The sequence below is a fragment of the Varanus komodoensis genome, unplaced genomic scaffold (genome assembly GCF_004798865.1).
Source record: "Varanus komodoensis strain SLA01 unplaced genomic scaffold, ASM479886v1 scaffold16, whole genome shotgun sequence".
In the NCBI taxonomy this organism is placed as follows: Eukaryota; Metazoa; Chordata; class Lepidosauria; order Squamata; family Varanidae; genus Varanus; species Varanus komodoensis.
This window is the reverse complement of record NW_025335468.1, coordinates 17,416,163-17,437,764: the sequence shown is the minus strand read 5'-3', so window position 1 is coordinate 17,437,764 and position 21,602 is coordinate 17,416,163. Positions and strand designations below refer to the sequence as shown.

Below are 21,602 nucleotides of genomic sequence, written 5' to 3'. Positions count from 1 at the left end.
GTACTTTTCTAAATAGCTCTAGGACATGGGAACATGATGCTGGCAGGAAAAGAAGGTGCAGGAAATACAGTGGGGATTTAAAACATGCTTGTATTTTCCAGTACTACTAGAATCCACGCTACAATAAGTGAACTTGCCCAAGTGTTCTTTGGCAGTCGTACAGCTATCATAATTGCTAAAACCTATCCGCTCTTCAAAATCCAGTAAGTTCATTCACCCAAACATTACAAACAGGAGTTGGATTGCATCTAGGTTAAAACCATTTCCATTAGACATAAGAATTCATGTCTGGAACTGTCCTGAGTGATATAGTTTAAAACAAGGTATAAAGAAGCAGATGAAGGGAAATTAAGGCAGGGGATCGCCAGCTTGTATTGGCTCCAGGCAAAGATATTTTGGTTCCTCCAAACAACCTGAGGACAAAGCTTTTATTTACCAACCATCCAGTACTAAATCCATGAAGTTAGGACATTTGTTTCATGGAGGAAAATCTCTTAATTACCTGTGCTTTATGAAGCCTTTTTAGTTCTTCTTGTTTAACCAGTTGTTTTGTTTCCTTTTCCAACTTTCTGTTTCTTCTAAGAGTTCTTTTGGTCTACCAAAATAAAGAAACATCCAGAATGACAATCAATAATTCAATAATTTGTACTTAGTCACAGCTTTTCAGACTTTCCTTTAAATGTGGATGTTAAGTAGTTTTTGACTGCCTTGGCTAGGGACACTCCCCTTTGTCCTCATCAATAGGGGCCTTGTTGCAATCTTAGTTAGGTATTAGTATTTTCTGGTGATAAAGGCAAGGGTAATGCTCCATCAATGGAGAGGAAACAGAGCATTTATCAACCTAAGAGGTACTATCTTGATGACTAACAAATAAATGTTTGGGAGTGTCAAATTCCAGTTCAAGTCTTCCTTGACCTATTTATTACATCTGCAACATATTAATCATTCAGTCAATTGTGGCTGAATAGAAACACAATATTCTGATGTGAAATGCAGTTGAGACTATAGGTTTTGATTTAGGGTTTGGGACAACAGTTTACCATGCAAGAAGGAGGCCTTCACCTAGAACCAGATGCAGACAGAGGGTGTAAGGGGAGGGGGAGGGAAGAAGGTTAAATTGCTGAAGAGAATAAGGATCATGACGGTGTACACCCAAATCAGTACCTTAATGCTCATTTTGAAATTAGTCAGGATATTTGTGAAAGAAGAAACAAAGAAAAGTAGAAGAAATATAAAGAGTATCTGAACTGGGACACAAAGGCTATTTACTCTGGAAATGAGCTAGACTTGATAGCATTTCCCAAAGCGGAGTGAAGGCGAAAGTAGGGAAAGCAGGGATGTGAGCCGCCCCGAGGCTTCGGCGAATGGGGTGGCATAGAAGCCTCCTAAATAAATAAATAAATAAAGATGGGGTGGTGGTAGGCGTAAGTCCCTCTTCAGGTAAGCCCTTTTCAGAGATCTGTCTTAAGAGGTAAAAGGAGTGCGTGGGAAAGAGGCTCTGAAATGGGGTACCCTTAGAAGTCAGGGTCCTTTAAACACACACCCGCACAGAGCAAGCTTGTGCAGTCCTTTCTCTCCTGTGGGACTGAGCATCAGATCTTAGATACCCAACACTGCCTCTGGAGTGTAATAAAGCTAAATATCAGCAGGTGAACTGCTCTTTTGAACCAAGCCAAATAGTGCTAGAAGGCAGCACTTGGCTTTCTGCCATGCCAGCTTCCAAATGGAGGAATTTCTTTTTATTTGAAGGAAAATCCCTTAAATAAAATGAAAATTGTGTGGGGTAGGGAACTAGGCAGACACAAACAGAGATGTTTCTGGTCACAGGCACTGCACCGGACACCCAAGTTTGGTAAGGAGCCATTCCAGAGCTGCCCTTTTCCACAATCTGTTTGCTTGAGTGCCCAGGGGTGCTTTGCCCCGTGGTGGCCCTCCTCACCGTATCTGCCTCTCCTTTCTCCCTCTTTCTCAGGCTGCCACCTGCTCTCCCCACGTTGGAGACACAGGTCACGGCAGAGGCTGCTCAGAAGCGGAGCTGCAAGTTTCCGCAGTCCCAGGACACAAGCTTCAATGCTCTTCAGCGCAGGGAAAAGAGAAATCCAACTGGATGAAGGCCATGGGAAGAAGGCTGTTTCAGTTAGGATTCAAAGACAAGCAGTAGTCAAGTATTGGGCAGGGGAAGGTTTTTGTGTTATTGGGGCTTGGCTGAGGTCTTCTTCTTATTAGTTCATATCATTTATTTCATTTCCACACCATGCGACAGACAAAGTTTTCTGGGCAGTTTACACAATCCGTAAAAACAAATCATAAACACAAATTAAAATATCATAAAAACCAGAAGCAAAGGTTTAAAAGTTTAAAACAGCTAAAAGCAGATGATAAAATAATCAGTGCAAAAATTGTGCAAAGAATGGCAATTGTGCAAAGAATGGCAAAGAGGAACCCTGCAATCACCTGTGGTTCCCCTAAGCCCTGGGTGGCTGAGTAAGTCCTTAAAAACCTCAGAAAGAAGAACTGTCTTAACCTGCCACCAAAAAGATGACAGATTCAGCACCAGCTAGGCTGCAGTGGGGTGGCTATTCCACAGATGGGGGCCACCACTGAGAAAGCCTCCCCCACAGTTGCCACCCTCCACACAGGTTTTCTGACATCAAGGAGAAGTGGGGCAGGCTCTGGCTTCCGTGAGACTCAACGGCCCACATTCCAGGAACAGAGAGGAGTGTTAGGAAGGGTCAAAGAATCTTGGACCTCAGAATCAAGCTGTACTTTCAACGGATTTTTTGGCCATGCACATTTCCAGGGCCAGACAATGATCACAACAGACGGCAATATATTAAATCTCTCCCTGCTTCCATCCAAAAAACCCATCATGCCAAAAAGCACTTTTGGCATTGTGCTAAATGCAAGATAATTTACATTAAGGGTGGTGTCACACTGGATACTGTCCAAAACTGTTAGTAACTTTCAGTAAGTCCAGCAAAGTCAAAAGTAGCAAAGATGTTTAGAAAATGAGAGAGAGCACTTCAGAAGAATGTGAGAGAATTCTAAAGAGCATGAAAGGAGAACAAAACCTGGGAAAGAGAGTGGTCAGTAGGAAAGTAATTCATTGTAGGAGCTGAAGAGATGAGGACTGTGTACATTTGAAATAAGCTGTAGAAAGTTAGAAGACCGAGAATCAGCATACTTGACATCTTGCTATGAGTTCATAGGTGTGAAGGGAAAATGGTGGAACACAGTGACCTCCTCAGTCAGACCAAAGGTCCATCTAGTGCAGCACTTTATGTGGTTGGCCAAATGCCTTCCGGAAGTGGAACACGAAGGAAGCAGCCCTTTCACAACTCTCAAACAACTGTCGCCCTGAAGCCCACTTCCTCTGGAGCAGGCTGAAGGGCGAGAAGGAAATAGAGCCACAGTGCTGATTTACTTCCTTGAATGTATATCAGGAAATGTTCAGAGAAAGAGAAAAACAACAACCAGGAAAACCAGCTGTTCCCCAACGAAATGTTATGTGTTCTTCACTCCCGAAGGATGAGCTGTTCCAAGGGCAGCATTCATTCATGTTTCATTCCATTTGGAGAAGCAGGCACTTGAGACTTGATGGCATTATGTAATTATAGCCTCACAAAAATTAGTGCCCTTTAGGCACTGGTGAATTAGAATTCCCATTATTGTAGATCGTAGGTCAAGTTTGTTGTGTCACATGGTAGTTGTAGTCCAAAACATCTGGAAAGCATGGCATTAGACACTATAGTTTCTCTTGTGTTCCCTTCCCCACACACTTCATCAGTCCCTCTTCTAAATCATGAAGGTTCAGGAAAAGTGTGTCACTTCCTCACCCCCAATTCCTAACCCAAAGAAAGTTCTTAGCATCAGTGAGCTATGATTTATGAATTTGGTCTCATAAAAGGACACTCACTAGCCAAGAAGGAAGATTGACCAGACATTCTGGCCCATCACAATCGTCTGTTCAAACCCCAAACTGTGATCTAGCATGGCTCGAAGGCAAACCCATGATAATAGGCCTGTTTGCAGTAATAACACAGCAATCCTATAACAATAATTTTGTTTTGTTCTTAGCTTGGTCAGTGGGAGATAGATATTAACATCTGTGAGCTAGCAGATCAGCATCACAGATAAAGCTATGAGTACAGCTTGCCAAGACAAATGCACTCATTACTCTGCTGAAATATTTTAGACTAGACCTTTACTCATGTAACATTCATGCCAAGCTGTTCCCTACCTTCCCTCCCCAAAAATAAACTTGGTCTCTGCTAAAATCAAGCAACAGCAGGTACCAGCAGATATCTTTCGGTGTCCACATGAAAATTTCATAGACAAATAGTCATTAACTTGCTTTGAATTTTGCAACATTATTTTTTACAAAAGTATTTGGATTGAATCCTAACTCTGTGTCCCACAAACATGATGGCCTTTTAATATACAAGGGTAGGGCTGGCCCAAGAAGATGTACTGATTGAGACAAAGGATGTCTCCTTGGTCACATTCCATATCCAGAAGCCAGTTGGACGAGCAGCTGAATTCTACTTCAGGCTTGGCAGCCTGTAGTGAACCAGAGGGCAACAGCATAGCTTCAGGAGCAGGCTATGTGAAAAACACACAGCTCTGTCCTCCAACACCTTGCCACCCCATGAAACTGACACCTGAGGCAGCCACCCAATTCTGCATACATCAGTATCAAAATGATAACAATGCAATAAATAATTGCATCTACAATGCGACCCACACAGGTCAGGTTGCCGTCTTCATGTGTTTACACTATTTGTAGAGCTGCTGAATGGGCACTGAATGGGTCACCTCTTATGGAACATGCTAGTCCAGCATGAGAAATGGACATCTCTAGGCATTCTCAGTATGGTGGCATCCAGATGTTTGGACTACAAGTTCTATCAGCCTGAACCAGCATGACCCATGGTATATAGTAATAACAGTTACAGTCCATGAGCATCTTGATAACACTGATTTTTCATGTTCTTTTGTAAGTAGGACTGTGCACTTGTCACAGTTCTGCATGAGTGCAGAATGAAGTACCGAATGTGGTAGCAGCTGCTGAGTTGACCTTCTGCATGACATTCTTAAAAAAAGTTTCCAGAGCAGGACAACTTGTGACGGTCCAGATGTTTTGGCCTAGAACTTTGTCATCCTTCATTATTGGCTATGCCAACTAGGGCTGATGAAAGTTATAAACCAAAACATCTGGACCGCCACAACTTGCCCACTTATTTTCTAGAATATATGGCTCAAAACTTGCTTAAGAATGAACTGGCAATGTTTTCTACATTCTTAGAACATTCTTAGCAGAGAGGTGACTGAATAAAATTTTCAGTGGCTAGAACAGGACATCAGTGACCTCACAATAAATTATGCAAACCAGCAAAAGACTGCTGAATAAATGATGCAAAAAGGAGAAATTATGCATATTTGCTCTGTTTATACAAATTATTAAGTTCAGTTTCCCATGGCCTAGAATAGGAATTGTTTGGCAAAAGAATCTGAGGTTTTATGGGGTGGTAGTGGTGATTCTAGAGGGGCCTACAAGAAGCCCAACTTGTAAGTAATTCTTACTTTCCAAATAATGTGGATATCAAGAGCAGGGCGAGACCTCGCTGTGACAGTAAGGCCCAGTCCTAAGAAATTCCATTTCTCTCAGGAAGAATTTTGTCTGTGTATATGTGCGCGCGCACACACACACACACACACACACACACAAAGATTCATGAATGTGTGTAAACAGAACTGATGTGATCTGAGCACATGAACAGATGCTGCTCTGGCTGCAGGTCACCATCTCAGGCTGTTCAGTCGTCTCTCCCTGCAAACTGTGCTTGGATCCACACCTGCTCCTCAGTAAATGGGAGAGAAATCCCAGTACTGGGGGAAGCTTCTTGCTTTGTTCTTCAACAGAAGTGTGGAGATCCAGAGGGAGGAATGAGGGGAAGTCCGGAGGAAAAAAACCTCCTTTTTCCAGACCTTCACATTTCTAGTGCCTGCCTTGAATTCTTGTCAACTGAGGAGCCAAGCCTTTGTTAGAAGGAAAGAGAATGCCATTATATTCTGGCTTAATTCTGAAGATTAATTCTGACTACAACTTTGTACAGGGTTCTTAGAGTAAATGTCAAATGACAGGTCATATTAATTGTGTGGCTTTTAGCTTAGGCTATTCTCTTTTTTCCTCCAGAGTAAGTGTACCCTTTGAGGATATGAAAGAACTGCTGAATTTGGCTTGAAAGGGTTGAGCTTCCTGGGTAGAACTAGGAAGTAGCTTAGAACCAGACTCAGTGTCTGTGTCTTGAAGAGGTGCTGCAGCCTGATTTCTGTACTGCTCAGTAGTTGAAACTCTCAGGGTGAGCTTGCAATTCTGCCCACCAGATTGGCTACAATGCCAGCATGTTCTGGCAAGAGTTATGCATTTTATGCAACTTCTGCTACCTGAACTCTTGAAAAACTTCCCACATAATGTCTCAGATTCTGGCTATAATAAGATTAGCAGCCAAGTACAGACCTCTTATTTCTCCTCCATCGGGCAATGCATGCAATTCCCTTCTAAGTCAATCCAAGGGAGACATCCTTCTTTACCTAAAACAGCATGTAGGGGACGGGCAGGTTTGCCAGCAACTCTGCCTCTGACCAGTTTGCATGACAAGCAGCAGTTCAGCAGTTAAACCCTTGCTAAATCGCTGTCCTCCCTCAAAGATACTGCATGTGCTATTGTGATTGCTACCACTTTGTTTTGCTTCTTTCACATTCTTCCTGCAATCAGTCAATCTCTCTCTCTCTCTCTCTCTCTCTCTCTCTCTCTCTCTCTCTCTCTCTCTCTCTCTCTCTCTCTCTCTCTCTCTCTCTCTCTCTCTCTCTCTCTCTCTCTCTCTCTGCTTTTTTGTTCCCTGCAGTCCACCGCCTACCATTGCTGCCTGCTTTGGGGAAGAGTTGATCTAACATAGTACATGTTCCTACTCATCATTTATGGATATTACATAATGGCATCTTCATTTTAGACCAAAACTTCAATATTGTAAATACCATGTGAAGGTTAACAGCTTTTGGGGGATAGTTACCTTGCGTGTCTTTGAAGGCTTCCATTCTAATCCATCATCAGAAGATGAAGAGCAATACTGAGTTGCTTGTTTTCTGACAGGTAGACATTCAGAACCTAAGAGAGGATACCAAAGCTCAGTGAGGCAGACACTATTCTCTTGCTAGACTTTGCCTGGATTCTCGCCATGGCCACTTACATTGCACCTGCTTGCATCTTTGCAAGGCTATACCTAACAGCCATTTGAAGAACGGGTTGATTATATGAATTAAAATCTTGGCTACTGTTCAAGGCCTGCAATTCTGTGGCCACCCCTATCCACAAACATATCAAGTTTTATGCACACATCACTGTTAATTCCAATTCCTTTTGAATGATGGCTCAGCTTGCATTCAGAATTCAGGGCTGTTGTTAAAATGCATATCTGAAGTTGGCCATGTTATCTAAATGATTGTCTAAGACTCACCATGCGACGTAATTGAATGCACAAAGTCTGAGCCAGCTCTTAAACAAATTACCCTTATGTGGCTTGTAGCATCTGGCACCCATTTTTACTCTGTGACATCTGCTCAGTGTAAAATAGCTGGCGTCAGAATGTCTGGTCATATAAAAAAAGGCACAAATATAATCAGAAGCAAATGGACTTCATGAAGGAGGTTTTATCATACAGCCTCATGCAACATAAATATTTCTTTAATTGGATCTAAACAAATGTCACTTATATTTTCTCTCTCTCAAGATTATCACACCATTGAACAGTAAATATAAATATGTCTACCACAACAATGGATTGTTTCACAAGCATCTCCCAGATGGACATTTATGAATGAATACTGGAAGAAAGCTGTCTTTAAAGATCCAAATAGTCTTTAATTTTTTGCCTATTATTCTATTTTTGCCCTCATCAGGATAAGGCAATGTTTTAATAGACATGCAACGTTTCTGCTTGACAATTTATTTGTCTAATTCATATCATTCTCCTCTCTAAGGAAACAGAATAGGTGCAGTGCACATCTGTTAGTACACTTAACCTGCTGCAGGATTAATGATTAACACCTGGATTAGACTCTATTTAGACAGTCAGAGGGAAGGGCATGACTAGGGACTTATTGTTCAATAGAAAGGCCAGAGAACTGTAGATTTACTCTAATCTATCATGTGAATATATTTATTAGAAAGTGCCTTAAAGTCTACTTTTTTCCCTAGAGTATCAAAGACTTCTCTCTCTCTCTCTGTCTCTCTCTCTCCCTCTCTCTCTCTCACACACACACTTTGCCATGTCTAGTCAGCCAGTGATGTCCCTTGTGAGAGACCATAAGAGACATGCATCATCACTGACTGAGCCTTTTCATTTTCGACAGCGCAGCCTGGGAAAAGAGAGTTTAGCAGGCAGTTCTGCAGCTTAGCCAGAGAACAGCAGACAGAGGAAATGATCTGCAACAGCTGGGTTTTCAGCCCCTCAGAAAAAAGCGGGGGTGACTTTGGGGCAGTCCCAGATTCTTAGCCCAAGCTACCTCACAGGGTTGTTGGGAGGATAAAATGGAGCTACATAAGCTGCCATGGGCTCCTCAGAAGAAGAAAAAAGACAGGATACACATTCAGTGTCATCATCATCATCTAGTGTGCAGGCAATACCTGCTTGCTGTTGTCTGTGGAAGAAGACAAACCATTTGCAATTCCACTTGTTCTACCACAGGATTCCCTAACCAGGTGGCCTTCAGAGGCATTTGGACTGCAACTCCCAGAATTCCCATTCAGCAGGGCCATTGACTGGGAATTCTGGGTAAACACTGGTTTTCAGAAGAGCAGTTGATAAAGCTAGTATTAAAAGCAAACTTGCTGGATCAAACTAAGGAAACCCACAAGCGGTCCAACAGCACCCTCCCGCCCAAGTTTGCAAGCAACTAGTGTAGCTAGGCGTACTCCTCTGATACCAGAGGCAGTGCATATCTACCAGGACGAGTAGCCACTGATGGCCTTCACTTCCATTAACTTGCCCAGTCCTCTTTGGGCATCAATACATCTTGCGGCAGTGAATACCATGGTTTAAATAGGCACTCTGTAAAGAAGTATTTCCTTTGATCTGTCCTGAATCTCCCACCAGTCAGTTTCATGGGGCGACCCTGGATCCAGTGTTAGGACAAAGGGAGAAACATGTCTTCTAAAAATTATTTTTAATTGTAGGATAGAGCAAGCAGGTTTGAAGTATCTTAGTCTCAGGTCTACCTTATAGAATAAATCCTATCTGCATGTTTGGCTCTATTTTGAAGAGCAGCTTTCCTCATCAGTCCAGAGGAAATGGACAACAGGGCCCATCATCTTCAGCGAGCATACAGGTTGGGGATAATGAAAGTTGCGGTCCAGAACATCTGGAGGGTGCCAGGTTGGAGAAAGCTATTTTAGAGGAACTTCAGACACTAACAGGCCACTAGTAAAACTTCTAACTAAACTCATTGTATGGCATCCTTCAGAAAGAAGGCTAGCATCTTTTCAACCAGCAAATTTATATTTTATAACCTGCTCTTCAACTCAAAGCAGTTTTTGGTGATGAATATTAAAACATACACACAAATTTCATATATATCTATGTCTGCATTTTTATCTATAGAAATCCAGATTTAGTTATGCTTTAGTCATGTAGACCCATTAAAATCAGTAGAAATTAAGACAGTCATTACTAATTTCAGCCCCACTGATTTCAGTGATTCAGCCCTAAGTGTGACTAAGGGTGTAATCCTATAGGCTACATCTTCTTGTTTGGACAACTCTGAACTTGAAGTCTTCTGACATTCCTAGGCCTTGCCAGACGGAAACCAACAGGATCTAAGACACAGCAGTGAAGCAATATTTGTATTTCTCTGATTTTCTGTACTTTCAGCCTGTCTAGAAAGAAGTAGGAGGGAAGGAGGCTGGAAGAGGCTTGAAATAAATAATAACTTGGCACCCCCACTCTCCCTCCATTCTGCTCATGGAAATAGTCCCTTTTTCTCCTCTCTTATGCTAACCTTCTGGCCTTGGAGAGTCAGCTGGTGCTGACTATGACAGGTTAAAATCAAAGGTTAGATTTCCAAATCTACCAGGGCATTGTCTATGACCTTGGAAGAAGTTTTCCAAGCCATCCTGTGGTCCCTGGGACATTCATGCAGGGGCCATAGGATTTCTGTTTAAGCCTGGATTCCCATCATTATCATCATGATGATCTTGATCATCATCATCCTGATCCCGCATTTACATCCCACTGTTTTTCCTCGTGTCGAAAATGGAGCAAAATATTTTATTTTTGTGCCCAAATAAAAACTGAGGTTATCTTTAGGGTGGAGAGACATGTGGTCTTCCAGAAGTTGGTAGACTGCTACTTCTATCAGCCCTAGCCTGCGGAGCCAATGACAAGGATGGATGGGGGTTTCCATCTAGCAACATCTGGAAAGTCACAGTAAGCCGCTGCAGTGTGTCACTTCCCTGCAGGAGTCCACTAATCCTAGAAAATTTGGGTTACATAGGTCAGGTCATGCTGCCATAATCTGCTACAGTGGTCCTCATAACTCAAAAGGCAGCATCAGAAAGATCGCTTCAACCAACCAACCATTGGATAGAAATTGGGGTAGCCTCGGCTCCCTTCCCTTCTACTATTCATACAGATGTGGGAACAGGATTTGTCCTGCTCCCAAATCCATGATCCCATTAGATTGTGCCTGGCCTAGCTAAAGCATTCCTAGAAGACATGAAGCTGAGTTAGGGTTGCATGTCTGAGGAATGCGAGGAGCTCATTCCTTTGCCATCTTTGGAACTGAAGGGAAAGCAACCTAGAACATCCCCTTTGAGATATTCTGCTGATTGAGGACTCCTGGGAATCCCACGTCTCCAGTGTTGTACAGTAAAACTAGATGACGTCAAGCCAACTGTGGAGCTCAACGCCATTACTCAATTCCTGCTGGACACTTCTGGGGCCAGCTGGCTATATAAGACAATGTTGCATGGCTGGAATTATGAAGGATTGAACAATGAGAGCAAAGACATGCAAACAGGAGTATCTTCCTGTTAACCATAAAGCAGCCTGGACAAATTCACACACCAAACTGAGCCTGCTATATGGCTAGAGTCAAGTTTGCTGATTTATGCAATTATTAGTACTTTTCAAGCCTGTACTCAGAAAAGCATTGCTTTGGGATTGAGTGTGCAGAGTTTTCTCAAAGTTCCTTCATGTTCAAGGCCATTGAAGTGGCCTTGAACAAGCAAAACTTTGTTCCCTTTATACCTGCATCTCCTTCTAGATGCAGGTATATCCAAACACTTTCCCTTTTGCTCTAGCTTTGACAAGAATAGGGAGCCTATTGTAATACGAGAGCACCGCCTATTGTCTTTTTGCAAGATTCCAATGCTAGAAGTTGGTCACAGGCATGGAAGTAAAGCAGCTGAACTGCAGCGGGAAGTCTAAGCATAGTCCCAGGCACATTTTGGGAAGTGCAACTGTACAACTGCCTTGAGAAGAAAAAAAAAGTATCCTAGAATTTTCAGTGACTACTGTAGGCTCTTTTTGCCACAATGAGCTTCTCAGGGTTAAACGAAACTTTCAATTTTTGAGTGAGTGGCCCGTAAGCATAATTAACAAGTGGATAAGTATATGGAAACTTGGGGTGGCTTCGTTGTAGCCTATGCATAATTATCTTTATTAACGGTAGTATACTGTTATATACTACCTAGTATACAAGAGCTATTTTATTTATTTATTAAAACATTTTAATAAATATTTAATATTATGTACATGTAACTCATGCTATGGACCCTTTTACATTTTATTCAAAATTTATAGTGTTTCAGTTTTGTTCCCTTTTTACTGGTGTGCTTTGGGATTTTTTTTTTTTTGTATTGCACAATACAGACATTAAAAATGAACTTCTTCAATCTCATTATCAATATTGAAAGTAACAGTAAACATATCTGGAAGAAGCAGGCCTGCCATTTCAGAAGACCAGAAGTTGCCATGAGGATGCTGTTGAATATGGGCAAGTGCCACGTGATTCACAGCCATAATATCTATCAGAGGTGGTCCAACCGAGGCTCGGGAGCCACAGGCAGCTCTTTGGGCTTATTCTGCGGCTCACTGCTAGCTGCTATGGGCACTCACGGTGCCCACTTGCCGCCTCTGACCACTGCCCATGGGCGCACACTTGCAGCTATCTGACATCTGATGTTTACCATAGGTGGCTCTTCCGTTGAGCAAGTCTGGCCACTCCTGATATACAAGAAGTCCTTAACCACATAGAATTTGCCTTGTGTCAGAAGTCCTCATCCTTCTGTTAGCAACCACCAGGAACAAGAAGGCATGGAGGACCATATGCTTGGTTCTATAGCCCAACCTGGTAGAGGCATCCCTGGAGCAATTCCAACATGGGCTTTAGAGCCTGGAATAGCCTTTCCAAACCTGTGTGCTCCAGATGGGGTGAACTACTGATTCTATCATTCTCAACCAGCATAGCCATTTCATGTGGACCATATTGTTCTTATAGTTACATTTGTAAAACTATAGCTCCTACTTATGTAAAATATTTTTAGGCTGTTATATTACAAATAGGTAGGAAAAACAAAACATGTTATTAAAAAAAGGGGAAAAAGGAAAGGAAAGGAAAATATAAAATGAAATAATGAAACTCTTCTAGAGATTCAAAGGCCTGTTGTTGTTTTTTAATCTTCTCTAGGAATGTAAAAGACCAGAATGTAAGTGCTGGGTGAGCCCATCTTCCCTGCCCCCCAGAGAAAGTTTCCTTCATTCCATCACCAAGGTGGTATTCGCTTTAGTCTGCCCCAATTCGACTGGTTGGACAGAAGAGCAATGCCTTCAAAGATGCTCTGAAGCAGCTCATGTTGCAGCTGGGACCTGTTCCAACACCCAGACTTTTCAGGTACCCAAGGCTTGAAAAAAGTGGTGGTCATCTCACAGCCCTCTGATTGTTTGGCCCTGCAACTTCCATCAACCCTCATCATTGGCTCTGGTGCCTCAGCTAATGGGGGTTGTAGACCAAAATATCTAAGGGCCGCAGGTTGCCTCCCCCTGCTTTAAAGGTGTGCACGGATATTTCAGATTCTGCTCAGAAAGAGACCATGAGCCAGTGGAAGCAGCAGCTCCCATTGAACTGCCCTAATGATGCCTCAGCTGTGTTCTAACCTGACTGCCACGGCCAGGAGGTCTACAAAGATCAATGTCAAGGACAACATGATACAGCAGTCTACTCTGGGAGTTATCAAAGCATGGCTAGCTGTTGCCGAGCTGCCCCTGGGCGGGGGGGGAGGGTCCCAGCTGGTGCAGCAGAGAGCGATTCCAAAGTGCCGTGTGTGACCACTGAGAATAACTGCAAATTTGGGCCCACTCTGTTAAGCTCTGTGAAAAGAGTTCATTAGTACATTTACCCCTTATAGTTTCTAGCCTAGTTTCCTGAATACTGATGAAAAGCTGAGCACAGGAAAAACAGCTACCTTTCAAAGTGATACTACAATATCTAAAAAGCAACAGTTTTCTTACCCAAGTGTTCTTCTTTGGAAGAATTATTTAATACTTCATCAACATCAAAGACAGTACAGGGCGATACGGGTGGCATTAAAGGAGTGGACTGGACTCTATCATCTACTTTATTCCTGAAGCTACTGAACAGGTTCCATACATTGTTCCTTTGCTCAGCACTATCTAAAATAGTATCAGCATTCTTGTTATGGTGCCTCAGAGATGAATAAAGAATGTTCTTTTGATTACGTGCACGCCAATCATCCTTGGCAGTCTTCCACAGGTTTTCTTTAAGGGTAAACCTTTCTAGAAGTGTTGGCACATCGTCCACATTGGAAGCGGAATATACAGATTTAGGAGGACTCTTAGAAAGGTTGGAATGCACACTGTAAACAGGAAAAGATACACATTTATCATCACAAGAATATTCCTCTCTTGGAACGCTGGAAAAATGAGGCATATCTGAACTCCTGATTCCAAGTCCATTTTCTGCACTATTCAACCTATGGAGCTCCTGTGTTTGTACATCATTCTTGCTGTTCCTTAGACTTACAGAGTGAACTAAGGCATGAGGGAAATTGAAGAATGTGCTTTCTGAAGGCAGCTTGGAATGCATTTCCTGCCCCTTTCTCAGACCTTCTGGAGAAGAAATAAGTGGGTCTATGATGGATTTCTTTATAGCATTGGCAATTAGCTTCAGTGGTGACTTAGGCTGGCCTGCCATGTGGTCTTTGGGACAATTATCAACATTCTTTGGAAGTCTGTCTTCAGGAGACAAAATAAGTGAATCACCATCTGGGAACTTAAGAGATCTACCACATTTAGCTTGCTTTGGTATGTTCTCATATCTACGAAAAGAAGCATTCTTCGGTTCTGGAATTTCTTGGCCTTGCTCTTTGGTTCTTGTCTCATCTAGTCTCACATCATTCGGAGCAAGTTGCTTGGACTGCTGCTCCATCGAAAGAGTTAACTTCCTCATGATCTTGTGTTTAGCTTTGTTTAAATGTCTGTCGTGCCGTTCTTTGGCAGACCTTGAAGCAGTTTTATCTCCCACATCAGGATTCACAGAGGAGACATCTGAATTCTTTGTAAACAAGGATGGGGTCAGTTGCTCACCATATACTGTCTGATTTCTTAAACACCGGTCTTCAGTACTGTAGTCTCTGACTCCAAGCTCAGGGTAACTGGGAGATGAACTCTGATCGGCAGGACATACAGATCCACTCTGGAAGAATGGACAGGTATCCCTGCAGTTGTACAGTGAATAATGGGGAACATAGGAAGGGGTTTCTCCTGGTACACTCGTGCCTTTTCTTTTCTTTTGAAATGCTGGGCTGTGGGGTTTGAAATGTTCTCTTATAATTTCTGGAATCCTGTTTGGATATGTCTGCTGTAAGGAATGCATACAATGATTATTTTTAGAGGAAAATGTAACTAGTTATCCAATGCTTCTATTTAGAGGGCTTTCCCAAACAAATAAATGAGAAAACACACCACCCCATATAACTGTCAAGATAAAGCTAGACTCTGAAAAACATTCCAGTGCAAAACAGAAGAGGAATACGGTTAAACAATTGTAGGTTGTTGCTTTTATCCAAATGCCTTTGGGAAACAGTCAAGATATTTGAGCATTCGGACATTTGCGGGAATTACATGAATCTAGCAGAGGAGTGGCTAAGACTAGGCGAAAGACATTTCACAGTAAAAGAAAACATGCAGGCATCGATGTTCTGCTGCACTGGGCTAGGGTTGGGCTGCAAGTTTTAAAATTAGAACTTCCAGCCAAATCATGAAAGGACAAGGCCATTTTCTCAGTTCCATATTTTCAGTGTGTCACAAGGGATGAATTTTGAATTATGGGGCAAGGTCAAGTACAGACCTTTGGATCACCTCACTACTTTAAGAATAATACAGATTTTCAAAGCCAAATACACAAGTTTTTCTTGAGGCTACTGTGACTCTAATCCAAGCTAGAATTTTGGATTCTAGTCCAGCCTAGTGGAGAGAGCAGGGAAGATGAGGTAAGCAGTTTATTTTAGTTTATTGTAGGCACAATCCAATGGGAATGCCTGAGGGTTTCTGCACTTGGAAAATTGTGGATATTTGGGCAGGAGAAATGTTCTGAGAGCTTTGAAAGATGTGAACATTATACAAAAGCAGTAAATAAACAAATAAACAAATGTGGAGACCATCATCACCTCCATACTTCTCCACTCTGCAAGTTTATTAGATAGCCAGTTAAAGACATCTGGTTGTGGTGATTTAGACTGAGAGGAAAGGAGTCTGGAATACCATCAGGATACCTTTCTCTAAGGCCCATCTTATGAATCCATAAAAGCAGTTTTTGTGTTTGTTTCTGTGCCAGCTCCAAGGGATAGGGAAGGAGATCCAAGGGCAGATTCCCAGCTCCAAGGTGGGAACTCTTTTCTGACCTCAGATCCGGGAATCCAAAGAATCCTATGGCCCCCTAGATACTGTCCAGGAGACCATAGGATCATTCTGCCCAAATGATGGTGATGCTGATGAAATAAATGTGCTGCATTTATTACCATGATAATAAAGAATTTCTTGAATCCTGATGAACACTGAGAATACTTCTCCATTCCTCAGATGTTAAATGTGGATTCAAAGATAGACCAAAGTTAACTGAACTTTCATTGGTTGATTAAATAGCCAAGACAATCAAGTTTAAAAAATTGTACAAGGTGTCAAAATAGTGGACTGCTTAAAATGCTTTGCTACATACCTCAGTTTCAACGGGATTATCTTCACAATCTCTCTGAAGGCTAGCTGAGGTGTCCCTTGAAGATGGCCCATTTTTCTTGCTGTACAATAGAGGGAAATCTATAAAAAGAAATATGGGTTTACTAAAAAAAAGCAATGAATGCTAATTAGGCCTCAGATAGATCTGATAAAGTTTATTATGCTAATCCATATGTACTACGTACATCCCCATTCTGTTGCAATTATAGAAAACTGCTCAGTCTGCAGGAAGTTTGTAGAATGCCATTCCCATGTTCTTATTTTTTCAAAAATTAATTCCAAATCAAATGTTCAATATTATTGACTCCTGCCACAGCTTTGCAAGTTGGCTGTCACAATCAGATCCTCTGATTACAGTCTCCTGGTGGGGGTCAGCCTTTTTCCTCTTGCCTCAACAACAGTAACTCTTCCCAATTTACAGTGTTGCTTGATACATCATTAGCATCCTTCCCTCTAGGCTTGTTTAATCTGTTTCTTTAACCACCCCTTCAGAAATGGGGCAGCAGAGTGTTCCCTCTTTCCCACCAAACCTCAGTCCTCCACACAATGGAATTTGAAGCCAGCAATTCTCTTCCTTGACTGAATGGCTGAGCTCTCCTCCTGGTGGTGCCAATTAAGCTCAGCAGGGGAGAAGAGCAGCAGCTGTCGAAGGCTTTAAAGTAAAATGCAAACATAATGGAGGAAAGGCTTTGTTCTCTGCAACATGGGAGACAACATCCCCCCACCCCAGCATTGGATTCCTGGATCGTAGAACTTAAAATATAAGTTCTATTTTTTGGCTACCGAATAGTAAACAAAGGACCAGTTTGCACAGCTTTGCATAACATCAAAACGTTTATCAATATGCAAGTTATTACAGGCCAGTGCCCTGAAAAGCAAGTCAAATTGCTTCAGCTGATGCCTGCATGTTTAATAAACAAGGTACGGCCTGCATCCAACAGACTTTTCCAACTATGCAGTTCTATGCCAACTTTGTCTCGGAAGGAAACAAACATTTCCCTCACATCTGTAATGTGTAAACAATAGCAGGTCACCTTTCCATTCTGTGGTGCTTTTGCTCTACACAGTGTAGGGATTTTGGTTCATGAACCCTCTCAAGTGGAAAGAGACTGTGGGAGAGTATACATACATACATGCAAACAGATATATAGATAAATGTATAGAGAGGGAAAGCTTCACACATGTATGCACACAAAGACTTCACATGTTCAATACATACCTCCTCCTAACAAACATTCTAGAACAAACAACTCAAGCTTGGAAAAGGCGACTCAGACTTGAAAGGAACTCTCATTTGCAGTTCCTGGGAACCATCACCCAAGTACTAAATCTCCACATCAGAAGCATCTTTCAAAAGTGACAGCCTATTCACTTTATCACTGTCTTGTTATATATGCATCAGAATATCTTCAGGTATGGAAGTCTAGATTTTGTTTTAGTAAGTTAGGGAAACCACCAGAGTCGGATGTAGTGAAATGCCTGCTGGGGCTAGAACCCCAAATAAAGGTATTGGGACCCTGATAACTCTGTTGCGCTTGATCCCCCAGGTTTAGCTTGCTTTTTGCCTCCTTGTGCTTCACATCCTGCTGACTCTTCCCCCCTCAACTCTTTCTGCCTGCTCTCCTCAAATGTTGCCCTCAATTATTATAATTTTGGTCCTGTGCACCTGAGACTGAGATCTTTTCCTGGAACCTTCCCTGGAAACCAAGGATCCTCTGGGAAGCTGAGAAAGTCAATGAGGACTGAATGTGGTAGCATTTCTTAATGGCATACTTTTACTTGACTGGACAGCTTCACCATTGCTGGCTTATCTAGAACACGATAACTGAACTTTGGATTTGTGGTATCTATTTCATTTTTAAGTAGGAGCCATGGGATTCACTAATTACACCCAGACACTGTACAGGTAGTAATCTCCAATGAGCCATACACTGTAAATGGAAGTTTAAAAAGTTTGTTTCATTCAACTTCTATGCCGCCCCATGACCCAAAGGATCTCTGAGCAGCCTACAAATGCTGAAGCAGCATGTAATACAATAATGTGAAATTACAGAAATTCTCCACGGAACTCTGAGTGGACAGTAGAGCTGCAATTTGCCTCAGACCTGGTCAGAGGAACCAATTCATATTTCCATTTACTGTCCACTCTGAGATGAGGAGATGGGCAGTAAGCATAAGGCCAGCCAGAAATTGTTTTTTTAAATATCAAATTTACTTTGCTATTTTCTGATATTTGGGGGTCAGAACTCCTTGCTGCTCTGATTGACTAGCAGATTCGCCCATCCCAGATGGGATCTAGAAGCTCCCTTTATGCTAAGAATATGAACTATATTTTTAGTTTAATCTTAGGATCACAAAATTCTAAGAGTAGAAATTATAACACTGGTTTACAAGGAGAAAGGCTCAGAAATGAAAGTAGCTAAATTTTACCAGAATTGGGTCACTAATAAAGGAAAATTATTAGTGCTGACTATTAATTGGCTCCAGTTTCCAAGATACAGCTTCGGGTCAAAATTGCATCAAAATAATTCAAAACTGCAAGGGGAATGTGTGATTATGTTCCATAACTTTTCTGCAAAATGTGATATAGCAATGAGAATGGTGCCACACCAATCATTATAAATTTATCTTTTTATTTATACCAATAACATAACTTTCCATTCATTTATTGGTTTTTCATGTAACATTTTCATGCTTTTTGCATGAAAAATTGACAAGCGCTAACATCAGATTAAACGACAATATTCCATCTTTATTTGATATCTAAACTGCGCCTGTTGGCTTTTCCCTTGTGAACTGCAGTAGGATCATCCCTGGAGAGACTCCAGCAGTAATCAGCAAGCATGGACAGACTCCATTTCCCTTGGAGTCTTTTCTCCCTACCTGTGATATCCAGGTGGAATCTCTCCCCATGCTCATCACTCACTGCCCCACAGTTCAAAGGGAAATAGTCTAAATGCGAGTGTGAGAAGTGGGGCACAGGATGCAGTGCGGATGGAATGTTTGGATATTCCACAGTCCACTTCTTTCTTGAGATCCCTTTTGCAGCTGGGGGAACCATGCAAAAAGAGCAGTCGCTACTATGATTGGTGCGTTCCCTCCACACCATTGGGACGGCGAAAGGCATGGACTTTTTCTTCTTGTTTAGCCAATGACGCAACAATAATGAGGGGCCCAACTCTTGTCCTGATCCCCTATTTTGCATCCAAAATTTAGGTGGCGTGCCTTTTTTTTACCGCTGCCGTCATATTGCATTTTTGAGATGCAAATGTAACCTCGCCACAAATGTAGCAGAAGTTATCTGCATTGTTTACACAGTTTCAAGGCATCTTGGCTTCTGGGGGAAAATATCACACAACTGTTCCTTGGAAATGTTAGGCAATGACACTTTCACAAGCCACCAGATGTAACTGTATGATGCGTAGATCTGACCAAGACAAATGTACCTTGTGATAAAAGAGCAATACATTACAGTTAGGTAATAATCTTTAGCCTCAAAGTGAAGATAAATTTATACGCTTCCATGTGGTACCATTTTCATTGTTCTATCATTCTTCGTTGAGAAATTTCGAGGCATCATGATCATCAGACACCTCCCTCCCTTGTAGGCAAATATACTTGCCTTTGTATAAATTGTTATTGTGAAATATCTTGAAAACTTTAGCCAACCAGCACCTTTATCACCTGTTTTCTAATTCATCTAATCAAAATGTGTAAGAATTAGCACATTTTATCTCGGAGGTCAATAATTTCCCAAAATTTGTAGACCATTCTAAGACAGTCCTGCAGATGATACCAAAGATGTGTCTAATTCACAGCTTTTATTCAACAGTGCTATCATTATTACTTTTAATTTATATGTCACCTTTTTTATACATGGCTCCATTTTATCCTCACAATAATCCTGTGAGGTAGGTTGGGCTAAGGGATCTGTGACTGGCCCAAAGTCACCCAGTGAGCTTCATGGCCAAGGGAGGAACTAGAACCCAGATCTCCCAGGTCCCCAGTCTAACACACTAACCATGACTGGCTCTCTGTGGCCAACTAGATGCTTTTTGACAGTCTAGCACCAGGACCTGAATGCATCAGCTCTTCTCTTAGACACTGGTATTCCGAGATACACACCTTCAAATCCTGAGGTTCCATTTAGTGATATTGGCTACTGCCAATTTCTAAACCCTTCCCTGTATTAATATGTTACTTATGCCAGTGCAGTGTAGTGTAGTGCTTCAAATGTCATGAGTAGGAATGTGCACACCCAGCTTCAAGTCCCCATTCAGCCACAAGTCTCATCTTGGGTCAGTCATTCCCTCTCAGCTTAACCTACCTCACAGGACCGTTGTGAAGCTAGAATAGTTGGAGCAAAGGGAGAAGAGTGCATGAAACGATAATCATTTCAGAGCCATCTAAGCTTTCTCTATGGCCACCCTGTGCAGCAGCGAATTCCACAAATTCATTATGTCTCGTATGAAGAACTTATTTGTCCATCCCGAATCTACCATCCATTTCACTAAATGGAGATGACCCACAGTTCTAGAGCTCTTGATAGCACACAATCCGTTTTTCCTTCATTTTTTTCCCATACCGACAGCATCATCCACCTTGGTCATGCTCACCCCTCTCACTATTGAGTTGAGCGTGTTGGCCGTCCATCCCCTCAGTCACGGTGGTTGTTGCCATTTTCTGTGACCTGCCCCTGTCTTTTCTGAGATGGGCAGACCTTCACAAGTGACCTCATTAAATACTGTTTTAATAACATGAGATGATCTTCTCTGACGTCTCTCCTCTTTTCTGCACTAGTCTATGACACCCAAATTAATCCCAAAAGCTGAAGAGACGTGATAGTGACAGGTGCCTGCCAGTAGCCAATTAATATTCACAACTGGCTCAAGAAACTGAAGAGCAATGTGTCTGTACCCGAAAAACGGACAGAAAAGACAACATGAATTTTGCATGAAGAGAAGCTTGAATTTTGGAGGAAGTGAATCCATCCAGGTGCTGCGAACACCTCAGACTTTCAAACTGGTTCAGTGGGAACCAGCCTTCCCCAAACTGGTGCCCTCCAGATGTTTTGGACAATGGTTCGTATAATTCCCACGATGGCCCACCCACCTAGAGCACACCAGGTTGAGTAAGGCTGCTGCAAACTAATAGGAATTCTTCATCTGTCGGCTGACTGACTGACTGATCTGATAGGAAGGCATATTTGGAAAACATGTGATTACCCTGCAAAGAGCTTCTGGAAGAGTTTACATCCCCCTCTTCCTTCTCTACAGACACCATGAAGCAGGC

General features: G+C 42.1%; 1 protein-coding gene across 2 annotated transcripts in view; it reads right to left on the bottom strand.

Annotated features, from left to right (window-relative positions):
• The window catches only part of MICAL2 (microtubule associated monooxygenase, calponin and LIM domain containing 2), a 156,969-nt gene that overhangs the window by 11,592 nt on the left and 123,775 nt on the right, over positions 1 to 21,602 (bottom strand). For both annotated transcript variants that reach the window (XR_006414260.1, XM_044425589.1), the window contains exons 29-32: positions 16,294 to 16,391; positions 13,569 to 14,937; positions 7,074 to 7,168; positions 503 to 595 (exon numbers count right to left, since the gene is read on the bottom strand). Coding sequence is in view for 1 of the 2 variants with exons in the window: in XM_044425589.1 (XP_044281524.1) it covers positions 503 to 595; positions 7,074 to 7,168; positions 13,569 to 14,937; positions 16,294 to 16,391 (1,655 nt within the window). In the remaining variant the exon portion in view is untranslated. The remainder of the gene's footprint in view (positions 1 to 502; positions 596 to 7,073; positions 7,169 to 13,568; positions 14,938 to 16,293; positions 16,392 to 21,602) is intronic.